The sequence below is a fragment of the Oryza brachyantha genome, chromosome 2, assembly GCF_000231095.2.
Source record: "Oryza brachyantha chromosome 2, ObraRS2, whole genome shotgun sequence".
Lineage (NCBI taxonomy): Eukaryota > Viridiplantae > Streptophyta > Magnoliopsida > Poales > Poaceae > Oryza > Oryza brachyantha.
In genome coordinates this window covers 13496153-13510652 of record NC_023164.2, presented here as the reverse complement: position 1 = coordinate 13510652, position 14500 = coordinate 13496153, and the positions used below count along the sequence as shown (strand labels likewise).

Below are 14500 nucleotides of genomic sequence, written 5' to 3'. Positions count from 1 at the left end.
AGGGCGAGGATGGACATGGGACAAGACGGTGGACAACAGCTCTACTCCGACGTACAACGACTTCACTGTCGAGTACATCCACTTCAGGTAAGCTGGGGGAGTGGGCAGCTCCCCTTCACCGAGCGTGCCTACCCCAGTCTCCGAGTCTCCACCAACTCCGGCACCCGCCACTTCGGCAGCGCCACGCTCTCGAGCCATGACTTTGGCTGCGCCGAGCTCTTGCGCCGACACCACCACAGTCGGCGACCCCACGCACTCCGACACCAACAGCCACCCCTCAGGGCACGTCCACACCAACACCAGCTCACGTCGAGCGTAGCCCGGTGCAGTTCGCTACTCCGCTCTCACATGATGAGGAGCGCATCGACGCCTACCATGAGGGAGAGCCCCTACGGTATCGTACGATGGAGGACCTCCTCGGTGACCAGCCAGTGCCGGGACTGGTGCCTCATGACCTGGAGGAACAGTTGCACCTCGCGTGCGACGACGGCGAGCCTCGGTCCTTCGCGGAGGCCGAGAGACACACGGCATGGCGCGCCATGATGAAGGCGGAATTGGACATGGTTAAGGAGAACCGCACCTGGGAGCTTGCTGACCTCCCTCATGGTCATCGTGCGATCTCTCTTAAGTGGGTGTTCAAGCTGAAGAGGGATGAAGCCGGAGTCATCGTCAAGCAAAAGGCTCGCTTGGTGGCATGTGGTTTCGTGCAGCAGGAGGGGATCGACTTCGACGATGCCTTCGCCCCAGTGGCACGGATGGAATCCGTGCGACTCCTTGCGCTGGTAGCTCGGGAAGGCTGGCGCATCCATCACATGGACGTCAAGTCGGCGTTCCTCAACGGCGACTTGAAGGAGGAGGTTTACGTGCACCAGCCGCCGGGTTTTGCGATCCCTGGCAAGGAGGGCAAGGTGCTACGTCTGCACAAGGCTTTGTACGGCCTGCGGCAGGCACCGAGGGCGTGGAATGCCAAGTTGGATTCCACGCTCAAGAGGATGGGCTTCGAGCCAAGCCCGCACGAGGCTGCTATCTACCGGCGGGGAAATGGAGGAAATACCCTGCTGGTGGGTGTTTATGTTGATGACTTGGTGATCACCGGCACCAAGGATACGGAGGTGGCAGCGTTCAAGGAAGACATGAAGGCCACTTTCCAGATGAGTGACTTGGGTCCCCTCTCCTTCTATCTAGGGATCGAGGTGCACCAATATGACTCCGGGATCACACTTCGCCATACTGCCTACGCCAAGCGAGTAGTTGAGCTAGCTGGGCTCAACGATTGCAACCCAGCCCTCACCCCGATGGAGGAGAGGCTGAAGCTGCGCCGGGACAGCACGGCGGAGGAGGTGGACGCTATGCAGTACCAGCATCTTGTGGGGAGTCTTCGCTATCTCACCCACACACGGTCGGACTTGGTATTCTCCGTCGGCTACGTTAGTCGGTTCATGCAGCGACCGACGACGGAGCACCAGCAGGCTGTGAAGAAGATCATCCGCTACGTTGCGAGGACTCTCGACCACGGCCTCTACTACCCGAGGTGCCCTGGAAAGGCACAGTTCATTGGGTACACCGACAGCGACCACGCCGGCGATATCGACACTAGCAAGAGCACGAGCGGGATTCTCTTCTTCCTCGGCAAGTGCCTCGTTAGCTGGCAGTCGGTCAAGCAGCAGGTGGTGACCCTATCCAGCTGCGAGGCCGAGTACATAGCGGTCTCCACTGCTTTGACCCAGGCACTCTGGCTTGCGCGACTGCTCGGTGATCTCCTCGACCGAGACACTGGAGCGGTGGAGCTTAGGGTGGACAGCAAGTCCGCTCTGGCCCTGGCAAGGAATCCTGTTTTTCATGAACGGAGCAAGCACATCCGGGTGAGGTACCACTTCATCCGAGGCTGCTTGGAGGAAGGGAGCATCAAGGCAAGCTACATCAACACCAAGGACCAGCTTGCGAATCTGCTTACCAAGCCCCTTGGGAGGATCAAGTTCCTTAAACTTTGCTCCCGGATCGGGATGGCTCAACTTTCCCACAAGACGACGCACAAGACTTAGGGGGAGAATGAAGGAATAAGTCTTGAGCTTTTTGGTCTTTCCGTTACTAGGACAGTATCTAGGACAGGTTGTTAGGATGCTCTAGGACAGGTTGTTAGGATGCTCTAGGACAGCATCCTTTTATGCTAGAATGCAGCTATAAATATGTATCCAGCCTCCCCTCAGGATGGTATGATATTTGGTGATAAGTAAACAGAAAATTGCCCCAAGTTTAAGTGTCATCCTCTCACCAATGATCTCACCAATGAGAGAGATACTAACAAATCTATCCCAATATTTTTGTCAATTTTTAACTGTTGTAAGACCTCAGAAGATTACACTAGTCAATTCTTCGCAGTTCCACCCTCAGAAAAAATAACTGTACATATAGAATTTGCATTTGTAAGCATGATTGCATTGTATCAATCGATGTGTCAATAATATAGCATGTATTCATTGGGACCCCAAGTACCATTTGCATATGCAGATCATATGAGACTAACCTCTTCCCTTTTTATCTCATTTCAGTAAATGTTATTCACGTAATTCTTGGATCTTAACTAAGTAGCTCACTACTGAAATGTGCACCTATCCAAGCACTTACCTTGTGTCAGTACCAGGTACTAGTAAGCTCAGATTTATTCCACAGACATGACAAATCAGATCATGATATCCAAATTCAGCTTACCATTGCTTTTTGGATACGTTTTGGAAACATTTCAGCAATTTCCAGTGGCCTAAATTACTTGCAAGTCAACTCATGGCCATCCCTAGTCTAAATATTTTCAACTCAAACAAGAGCATTATTCAGATATTTTGGGAGGGCGCGATTTAGCTCCAACCGACAAATGGTTTTCCTTCTATCGACAGTAAAGTTCAGTTATAGTATTCTATGTTGTAATGTATATAGTGTGATTAGAAAACAACTGAACTTAACTGGAGATGGTTTTGACATAGAACAATTAAGGTTTAAGAGATAATGATGTAAGGGGATCATACTTGTCAATCTTGTTTAAAAATACATTTGGTTGAACTTACTATTTTAACAGGACCAAAAACTTCATCTATTGATAACAATAGATACTAAACCTAGAAAAAATATTGGAGAGGCAGATAGAGATAGATAATCCATAAACTACAGTTGTATACTTATAGTACAATGGGTACTACTGAATAAACTCTGAGCTAGTGCCTGTCCTTATCATGAATAATCGAATTAACTAGAGGCCACACTCTGAATATAATTTTGCTGAAACAGAGGTTATGGAATCATTCTGTGGTCCCAAGACACGTTTGTAAGTATGTAAAGAATAACTTCGATCAGTATCTCCTGGAGTAAGTATACAGGACAAGAACATGCACTCTAATTGCATATAAACATTTATCTTGAGACAGATATAGGAAATCAGATACCAAGGGATGAGTAATTTACATTGTTTGTGGAATAACAGCTCACAATTTGAACAGTATGGTAATGTAAACAAAGCAGTGTGCTGAGTTGGGCCTAATATATGGATGTCAAAAACCTACTATACATGAATCCAGGTGCACAGACCAAGCTTCATAAAGCAAGAGGTTTCAGCATTGAGTCTGTCTTAACAGTAGCCCATAATGGACCGCCTATATTTCATTATCTGCCAAATATGTTCTTATTCATAATATAATGCTAGAGAAGCTTCTAGATAACCAAATGGCGACAAACTTTAGTACACAAGATAAGCAAAAAGATTTACTCTCAATCTCACTACAAGTCAAGTAGTTTTAATGTTCTAATCAACATTCAAGAAAGGACACTTTTAAGCCTGTGGTTGCAGCATCAGTGTTATATATGTAATATTTCATAAGTTTACAGGAATTACAATTTTCATAACTATAAAATTTGACAACAAAGTCTCTCTTTGCAACCCACTTTACCATGGAGTTTCTTTCAATGCTACTGAACATCATATTTCTTCATAACCCTTAATAGGTTGTAAACCCAACTCAATCCAATTGAACAAGTTCCTTCGGCCTCTCGATTGTTACATGGTACTGAAAATCTAGAAGAGCTAACATGGAAAAAGAAACTGCAAGAGATAGCACACAGACAACATATGTACAATATTCCTTGGTACACACATTGCAACAGGTTGCATACTGAAAGGTCCTTGTACTGTAATGATTACCAAGGAAACAAGAACCCAGATGAAAGATATGTAGAGCAATTTATGATCCTTGGACAAAATCATACCTTTAACAGGGCTTGCCAAATATGAACTATGTTCTTCTTCTAGAGTGATTGGCTGACCCCGGTGCACCCTCAAACAAATCAGAAAGCTGACTCTCCAAGTCCTCTGGGGTGTATTTTATATATTTCCCTGAATTTCTTCCCCCATCCACTTGGCTACCATATCTTCCCAAAAAAGCACGATATGCCGGAATTACATTTTCAGATATTGATATTTTCAGCTCTTCTCGGAGCTGAGGATCTGGAACTTTCCAGGTTGTTTGGTTCCTGTATATTTCCTCAAAGGCCAGGTTGAAATTCTTGAACTTTTCCTTGATGGACATCCGAGAACTTGAATGCCCACTGCCACTGCCACTGCCGCTGCCACTCCCACTTCCATGTCCATCATCCTTTAGAAAAGACAAAGCCTTCATCCAGGAAATCCTTAGGTAGCTCTTTGAATACTGCCGAATCTTGCCATTATGCCTCTTTATCCAGTGATCACCTAAAATCTTGCCGAGCTCAGAGTCCCTTGCCTTTTGAACAATGTACAGCAAATTGTTCATTGAAAATATGCACTCCAGTGCACTATCTTCATACAGCTTAGATTTTTCCTCCAAATTAGCCTCCAAATAAGATATCAACCTCAAAAGGCGCCTTCCAAGAGGGGTCATGCTCTCCAAGTGTTCCTGATCCTGATCCCCAGCTCTTGCCAATTCAACTTGATCATCGGCATCGGCATCCAAGAGGATATCAAGTGTGTCACTGTAAACAACCAACAGCCTCAAATAGTTCATGACGTAGCGTGTCATGGGATGGATCTCACCAGCCGTCATCGCCCTCCGTGATGACTCCTGCTGCAAAACCTTTCCAAACTCGAAAAGTGTACCCCTTATGGTATCCCCAAGCCTATCAAGATTCGCCTGAACATCACTGATCACACCATCCCCAGAACTACCCAAGCACAAATCTTTCATCTCAGGGATCACCTCCGCAAGTGCCTCATACATGTCAAGAATTCGGGAGAGCTTCTCTGGTGAGCGGGGGCACACAGCTACAGCATCTCCAAAATTGAGAATCTGCATAATACATCCTTTGGTTGATTCAATGAAGCACTCCTCCCTGAGCTCATCGGACACACTGAGCACCTGATCGCAGAGGCGCCGCTCACCGGCGAGCAGAACACGCACGACCGTCTTGACCGCTTGCACCCACTTCTTCATCTTGTCATTCAAGTGCTTCCACTCGATGCGCTGCACCTCGTCAATGCTGAGGCGCTCAACGCCGAGGGCGGAGAGGTACTCATCGAGCAGGTCCCGTCGGATGCCGCAATACGCATCAGCGAGCTCACGCGAGTACCCGGCCCGCGCCATCCGGTCGGCTATGGCGCGGAGGTCGTCGACAGCCTCCGGGCGCACGGGGTCGAACACCTGGTCCTCGAAGGGGTTGACCAAGGGCCCGCCGCGCGCGGTCTCCGGCGCGGCGTCGATGCTGTGCGGCGTGGCGGCGTCGAACTCGGAGGAGGTGTCGAGGTCGTCCATGGAGCCGAGCGAGAGGCGGCGCAGCGAGAAGAAGAGACCCGTGGGGTCGAGCGGCACGGCGTGGCGGACCATGAGGTGGCGCAGCTCCTCCTCGAGGCGCGCCATCGCGAGCTGCACGGCGACCCCGGCCCGCCCCGCGGCGGCGGAGGCACCCGCGCCGCGCGCGAGGTGCTCGACGGCCACGTCGACCGCGGCGAGGTACTCCGCGACGTCGTCCTCGGGGGCCTCGAAGACGAGCGCCTCCGGGGTGCCGTCCCAGAGTTGGATGAGCTGCTCGGCGGCGTCGAAGGCGGCCGCGGCGGAGAGGATCCCCCCCGCCGAGGTGTCCCCCGTCTCGGCCGCGGAGGACGCGGCGAGGTCGGGGGAGGGGAAGAGGTCCGACGTGATCTGGGAGAGGCGGTTGTCGAAGCCGGAGAGGATGCGGATCATGTCGTCGGCGGCGTTCTTCGACGTCGCCAGCGACTTGACGATGTGCTGCGCCGTGGCGAGCACCTTGTCTCCGCCTCCGACGTCGGCGACGAGCGGGGACTCCGGGGGAGGCGGGGGCGCCGCCGACATCGCCGCGGGCCAATCGGGGATTCGGTGGAGGGGAGGGGGGAGGGGAGCGGAGGTAACTTGGGTGTTACGCTGCTCGCCTCTGCTCTGCTCCTCCGGTTTGACTGGTACTGCAGTGCTGGGTCCGGTGTCTCGGATGGATGGATGGATCGGCGTCTCGTCTGGTCCGGTCGCTCGCGGCGTGTCCGACCGGTCGCGTTGGTGTGCGTGGAAATTTTTTCATTTTTAAAACATTTTTAAGAAATAATTTTATTAAACTTTATTTCGACCATATAAACCTTTTGACCACGGCACCAACATTAACATGACCACACCATTATCGGTAGCGTAACAGTATTGTCTTGCCACGTTATTGACAATGGTGTGGCAAAACTGTCACACCATATCATGTTCGAACAGATGGCGTGACAGCGTTATCTTATCACGCCATTAGCATTAAAAGGGTTCAGCTTTATAAATATTTTTCTCCGGCGGCTTAGTAATAAAATTATTTGTTTAAAAATAAAAAATTTCGAGTGCGAGCGGGTGTCGTCGCCGGGCCGACGTGGCGATGATTTTTTTTTTTTTTTGAGGGGTTGGACGGCGGCCGGGGCGGCATGCCCGAAGGTCGCTGTGCAGTGGACCGACGACCACTGGTCCAACCCCACCAACGGTGGCCGGCGTGTGTTGCCCTTCCTTTGCTTGCAGGCTAGCGACTTCTTTTTATTTTGAGAGAGAGATAGGTCATTTATTTCAGATGGATTGTTGGCATTTTTTTTTTAACTCCTGAATGTTGTGCGAAACTCTTTTGTATAAAAATTTCTCTTTTAATGTAAGATTTTTATTTTTATTAGTTAATTTAGTCGATTATATCTTTAGTTAACTATAAAAATAGATAAAAAAGAAAGATACTAGAGAACGGGTCCCGTCCGAAACAGACACGACGAGATGCGTTCCATGCAGTCATACCACATGCGGGCGTTTTGCATCTATCTAGCAGTATGATCAATATAAATAAACCAACCGCACACTATCAATTAATTAATTAATTAATCGATCGTTAATTAAGCTGCATCCATGCGCATATGGTTCTACGTAACCCTGTATATCAATCGATCAACGAGTCGGTTGAACTAGTCAACTCAGAGAGTGCATCGATCTTCTAGCAAGTTAGGTTCATTTTATTTAAATTAATAGGAATACTATAGTACGGTCTACCGTTTCGATAGGATATGGCTATTAGTACTAGATGGTTCACTCCGACACACAGGCGTGATATAGAACATTCACGTGATTGTGGCGGTGACGACGACAACGATGCACACCATCCCCTCCAGCAATCCAAGATTTCTTACCCGATAGATCTTAGCTTAAAGTAGAAGTTCATAGAAAATGGCATAAAGATTTAAATACGCAACGCCATCGATAGGATGTTTAAAGAAGAGAATAAGGATGAATTGGTACCTCACATGTACCATATATGATACCTCAAGATATCAGACATGGTACCATGGTCAGACAACATGATACCTTATATGTACCATGTACGATACTTAAGCAATATCATATCTAGAACTAGTGGTATCATGTCTGGTAATACTAAGACATATGTATGAAACCCACAAAGTATCATCTTAATAATACCTAATGAGTATTATGTACCTTTCTTGTGTAACTAAACATAGCATAACAGATATGAGACACATGGTACCATAATTTTCTTTTTGTTACTTTGTTTTAAAGCCAATTGATACTCATAAAATCACATAGGTAACATTTCGAGTAACATGGGTGATACCTGAAGAGTACCAACTTGATACTATAGTCAAGTAACATGATACCTTACATATACCATGTATGATACCTTAAGATACCAGACATTGTACATCCGTATATGTGAGGTACCATCAGGCCCGTCCAAGGGCATGTGCGAGCAGTGCGACCGCCCAGGGCCCTCTAAATTCGAGGGCCCCCAAAAATCTACGACGAAGGTTTAGTTAGTCTCATCTTTTCGCTTTTATTTATGTTTATAGGTTTAAATTGAAATTTTCAACCTTAAAAACATGTATATAAAAGTTTGGGATCATAGTTTATTTTGTTACTTTTGTTTTTAGATCGTTAAGAACACGTATATGTAGTTTTTATTCATAGATTATTTTTTATTTCTAACTATGTCGTTTGGCTTTTTAGAGAAAAGTCAAGCGATAAGGACCTAAATTTCTAAGATTTAGCCTATACCAGTTGGCGATAACTAAAATACTGCTTCTGAGCGATTGCTCCGACATCCGTCTATGCCGTCGCACGCTGAGTATTTCACCTTTATATGCATTTTAGGTCTCCATGTGTATTTCGCAGAGGGGCCTCTAATTCCTAGAGACGGCCCTAGGTACCATGTTACCTCAGAGGTACCATGCATGTTACTTTTGAGATATCATACATGGTACATATGAGGTATCATGACACCTGGGGCACTCAGGGATACCATGTCACCTGATCATATTACCAAGCCTGGTACCCTTTAGACAGCACCCATGTTACCAAGCCTGTTACCTGGGATTGCCATGTTACAAAATCTGGTACCCTTCAGGTAGCACCCATATTACCAAACCTTGGTGTATCATGTTATTTGGACATTTCATCAAACATATGGTGGGTATAAACCAAACACATCCACTTAGTGAGACTTACATAGTATCACAACTCCTCCTCTGTTTGTTTGCGCCGTTGAGCGAGGTCGAGCGTGCGCAGGCGCGCGAGACCGAGCAGGAATCACCGAAAGCCTACTCATGCAACTGCTTGCAGCGGACGCACGCCTCATCGACGCCGTTGAGGGAGGTTGAGCGCGTAGAGGTGCGTGAGACCGAGCAGCAATCGACGGTGAGAGGCACGCGGACGGCGGACATCGACAACGAGGAGCGCTAGGGCGGTAGGAATCAGTGTCGTGGCAGTGTGGAGCGCGGCGGAAGCAAATTAGCGTCGCGATGGCGAGGAGCACGTACGGTCGGTTGCGATGGTGCGGTTTTGATAGTCGCATGCAGCAGCGTCGAGCGTCCTGATTTACTATCGGAATCGTGTTAAAAAAAGCAGCTACCTAACAAGACACTGAGCATCGTTGCCGCAGTCCCGTCCTAGACACTTGGGACGGGATCCTGCTTTGTAGCAGCTCTCATATAAAAATCCAAAAATTTTCATGACCTTTAAATTAATGGTGCCAGTAAGAGAGGTCGGTTTAGGGCATTCCTAACCCATTAACTAGAATGGTGTTCATAGTATTAAATAAGTTGTCACCTATGATGAAAAATGATGTGCCAAGTGAATAAATGAGGAAAGAGAATGTAACCATGTCTTGCATGAGACATGGTTTCTACACAACATCCAAAATATTATGTGAGATAAGTAGCATTAAATTTAAGTGTGTATAGTGGTGTTTGCATTAAAAAAGTAGTGTCTAGTACTAGTTTCTTGATGATGGAAAGTTTATAGAAATCATATCTAGTGTCATGGGTTGGGAATGCCCTTCGGCCTAGGATAAGGTTTGGTTGTTCCAGCTCCTACCGGATGGCGTGATGGCCTTCGGAGAGCAAGTTGGGCTGAAATTCAGGGGAGTACGATAATGCATGGGCTTTTGTCAAGCTTACTATGGAGTGTTCAAGGGCCGGGCATGGACCTGGTGGTGCACCATTTCAGTCTATTTTCACCTTGCATTTTATCGGAGAGTATAACGTCGTTTTTAAAATTATCACATCATATTTATATTTACATAGAGAAGTGAGAAAATAAAATTAGACTATAAATTTATAGTTAGCTACAGCACAAACTCTAAGATAATATATGTGTATAAGAGATAGAACATACATTATTAAACATGTAGTATGTATTTATTGTATAAGTTGGCTCTTTAGTTCTTAATAACAAGGAAAAATTTTTGAGCTAGCAGTTAGATTTTCTGTTGACCGTGCTCTTAGACCATATTGTGGAGCTCGACGCCAAATAGCTAAACTGGTTTTCAGACCGTTTGTGTACTGTGGTCTGTGGATGCCACAACTCGGCTTTTGGTCTAGAGCGTCGGGATTTAGGAGTGGCGGGATATAAACTATAGGTGTGTTTGGTTGGTGGGATATGCCTGGATGGGAGATGACTGTCTAGGTTTTTGATGTGTTTGGTTCGTGGACGAAACATGATATGGTAGCACAGAAAAGAAATATTTCACGAAAATGCTGGATAGGTGTATCCGGCCAAATTGGCCGGATTAGCTCATCCACCTTCGCGAACCATGATCATTAGTGATTGTTCAATAATAATTAGCTTGTTTTGACATTAATTAGTAATTACCAAGTTTAAATTAGTGTTAATTAACGATGATAGATATATTTAATTGATAATTTATATTAATTATGATAAAATCTATGATGATTAATTTATATTATTATTTATTAATAATTCAATATGTCCATCCCATACATCCTCATCCATCCAACCAAACAAAAAATTGGATCATTCCATTCATCTAACCAAACATAAAACAAGATCACTATATCACTAAAAATATGGATGGCCATATCCCATCCCACCTTGAGCACCAACCAAACGCACCCTATAAAGGCCTTGCCGACATTTCGGTGTCACACGCACGTCCTGTTATTGCTTCTTTCTATAAAAGTTCATGTCTACTAAGTACTAAGTGTAGTTAATGTTAATTTTCTCTTCTCTCATAAAGTCACATCATCTTAATTGTTTTTTAGACTTAGGATAATACACCAAGAGTGTAAATTACATCTCTTCGCTCAAATGGCACACCATACAACCCAATCATTTATAACTTATGAATAATTGATAAAGGCACAAAAATATATAAACACATGAAAAATCGTATAGTAGGTAAAAAAATTAGAACTTATATCTACTATATTATCACACAGTTCTCCCGCAGCAACACACGAAGTATCCATCTAGTTAATTAGATGGAGAAGAACAAGGGACTGAGGAAGAAATGAGCTAGACCGCCCCGGGAATGAGACCTAGTTCTTTACATATTTGATTTTTGCAAAAGATTTGTTTCGGTCCAACAAAAAGTATCTCGAGATACCGGTACCTCGGGGTACCAAATCATTTTTATCGTTGGATCTAACAATATACATCCTACTTAGCTAGGTGGTGAAAAATGACCTGGTACATCGAGATACCGGTGTACTTTTTGTTGGACCTGAACAAATCCCTTTTTTCAATGATCTACCATGTATCTCACTGGATCCACCGGTTGATATTTTAGCAACAAGATTTTGAATTTTAAAATTGCTATCATTTGAACTTGAAACATTAATAGACATCACGTAATTAGAGTATCCCAACAGCTCATTTAAATTTGGTCATCTATATCTTTATTTAGGTGATAATTTAAAACAGTTTCATACTTCGTACTCCAGCAGATTTCTTTGGAGGATGGAGAGAGAACATTTAAATATAGAGTTTCTCTAATATGAATGACATCTAAAAATAAAAGATGAGATAGATGATAGAAGCTCAATTTTATCTCCTATCCTTTATTTTTAGAATGAAAGAGGAATAGATGGAGTGTTAGAACTTCTCCAACGAACTCTCTAATAGACTCTCCAAGTTAATATACTCCTCTCCTCAGTGGCCAAATATGGCCAGCCCAAATTGGCCTTGCCGTTTGTGGGCCCCACATTGGAGATGCTTTCACTCTCACCTAGTGCTACCTGCCCGGTTACCACCGGCGCCTGCTCAAGGATGTGCCCGCGGAGGCGCCACCGCTGCCCGGGGAAAGATGGAGCCGACGGCGGCGGCCGCGCCGCGCGCAGGACAGCGGCCTCCGCGGCCACGCGCCGCCTGCCGCCCCCCGCACAGACGCGTCGCGCGGAGGCCGGCAGCCGGCCCCGCGCCGACGCGCCGCGCCGCCGCCCGCCGGCCTCCGCGCCGATGCGCCGCCCCGCTGCCCTCCGCGCCGTCCCGCCGCCCCGCCGCCCGTCAGCCTCGCGCCGACGATCCGCCCCGCCGCCCGCTGGCCTCGCGCCGACGCGCCGCCCCGCCGCCCGCTGGCCTCACACCGACGCGCCGCGCCGACGCCCGCCGGCCTCCGCGGCCCCGTGCTGCCCCGCCGCCTGCCGGCCCCCGCGGCCCCGCGCCGTCGCTTGGAGAAAAAGAGAAAGAGGGAGCACAGGAGAGAGAGAGTGAGACTGAGAAAGAGAAGTGGGAGAAGAGATAAAATAGGCTGACATGTGAGGCCCTGATGTCAGAGACTTAAAATAGAGATGGTGGATGGAGAGACTGTTGGAGTACAAAACGAAATTAAATGACTAAATAAAATAGAGAGTTGCCAAATAGGTATTTAGAGAGTGAGATTTGAAGAGGTTGTTGGAGATGCTCTTAGGATTCTCTTAATGGTTCATATCCTCTATTATTGTACATTATTGTAGTAGTGTTATTTATAAACACTAACACGTAACACATGCCATCGCAATACATAGGGTACCCGTGCACACGCCGCGCCTCGTCAAACAACGGTTCAACGACGGGGCTTTAACGTTTTGTCACTCTTACGGATTTTCATAACAGATTTGTCACTAGACTCACTTATTATAAACTCATGAGGACCCATATGTCATAGACTCACGATGACAAATCTATTTTGGTCGCCGGTAAGAGTGGCAAAAAGTTAAATTTCTCGCCGTGGGACGCCGAGTCGCTCGCGTCTTCGTTTGTGATCGATGCTGCACATAATTAAAGGCGTGTATTTCACGCGGATTAATCAAGTGTTTGATTAATCGAAGGCTATATATATACCTACGCAAGCATCCGGAGATCATCAACCAATCATCTCAAGCACATCAGCAAAATGCAACTGCATATTGCTTTAGAGCAACTGCACATTTGCTTTAGAAAACATATGATTAATATATGAGACAAATGAAGAAAATAGAAAAAAATAGGGAATATAAAGGAAAATAAATGGGTCGGATAGGCAGTGCTCATGCTTTGATCGTGCCGTGTCGGCCCATAGGCCGAGGCGTCCGCTCATGAAAGGAAAGAAAAAGGTGCACGTTAGAGTGTTATTATGTTCGTTTGTTTCACACGTTATACATTCAATTCACTAAAGCTCCATATGATTCTGGCTATGTCAAGATTATCAGCATCTGAAGTATATCATCATAAACTATATGATTTTAGATGAAGGGGGAGAGAAGGAGGGGGGAGGGGTTCTCACCGGCATAAGTACACAAGTCAGATATGGTTGATGGCAGCAAAATACCTCGGCGACTTATCCATGTACCTCAATATTTTCGGTTGGTCTCCTTGATTCTCTACAGCGTCGCCTTAGAGCATGTACAATAGTAGGCTATAAGCCGGCTATAAACATATTTTGAAGAGAAAAGAGAGGAGAGAGAGCAGTGCGCTATTAATTTGTAGCTAGCTACAGCACGGGCTACAAGACGCTTAGTGTGTATGACATGTGAAACTATGTATTAATGTATTGTAGGTTACTATTGTGTGAATTGGCTATTAGATTGACTATAGATGAATTAGAGCTAGTAGTTAGCTATACTATTGAACTTGCTCTTATGCCTTCTTCTTGCAGATAGCGTGAAAACGGAAATAAAACTCAGAGGAGGCACACCTACCTTCCCTAGGTGGCCATGTCTGGGCGTTAATGGTGAAGCGTGTGATGGCATAGGGTAGGGGAGGAAGTGCGAGACAGGTAGTAGCGTCAAATAACATTAGTGGGATGAGGGTCTAGAGCTAGAGACATGTGTGACAGGAGGGGACAGGGGAGCTGCGTTGTAGACGCATGGAGCTCAGAGCAGGGGGTCTGGTGTAAGAGCAACTCCAAAAGCCCATGTAAATTGAGTTGGTTGTGTAAAAATAGAAAAAGTTGAGAGAAATCTCAATCCAACATCCTCTTCATCTTGGTACGGTCGCTATCTGGCTAGCAATAGTATCGTGATCGCTAGGTATCTTTCTCGAGCCGGCCACGCTCGCCATACCCTTCGTCCCGTGCACCCGACACATTGTTCACGCGCTTTTTTTCCTTCCCGCACAGCTCCCGCCCACACGTCGTCCTGCGTCCCCGCCCTCCCGTAGCCACGGCCTCACCTGCCCGTCCTCGTCTTGCCGCCGCTCCGTCCTCCCGCCATCGCACCCGTGCCCTCCCATCACTGCGCCCTCGCCCGCAGTCGTGCGCT

At 46.6% G+C, this 14500-nt stretch overlaps 1 protein-coding gene across 1 annotated transcript; it reads right to left on the bottom strand.

Annotated features, from left to right (window-relative positions):
- Positions 1–4128: 4128 nt before the first annotated feature.
- LOC102718244 (exocyst complex component EXO70B1-like) lies at positions 4129–6412 on the bottom strand. Its single transcript, XM_006648593.3, has one exon. The coding sequence runs from the start codon at positions 6324–6326 to the stop codon at positions 4278–4280; it is 2049 nt and encodes a 682-aa protein (XP_006648656.3). The 5' UTR covers positions 6327–6412; the 3' UTR covers positions 4129–4277.
- Between the last annotated feature and the right edge of the window lie 8088 nt (positions 6413–14500).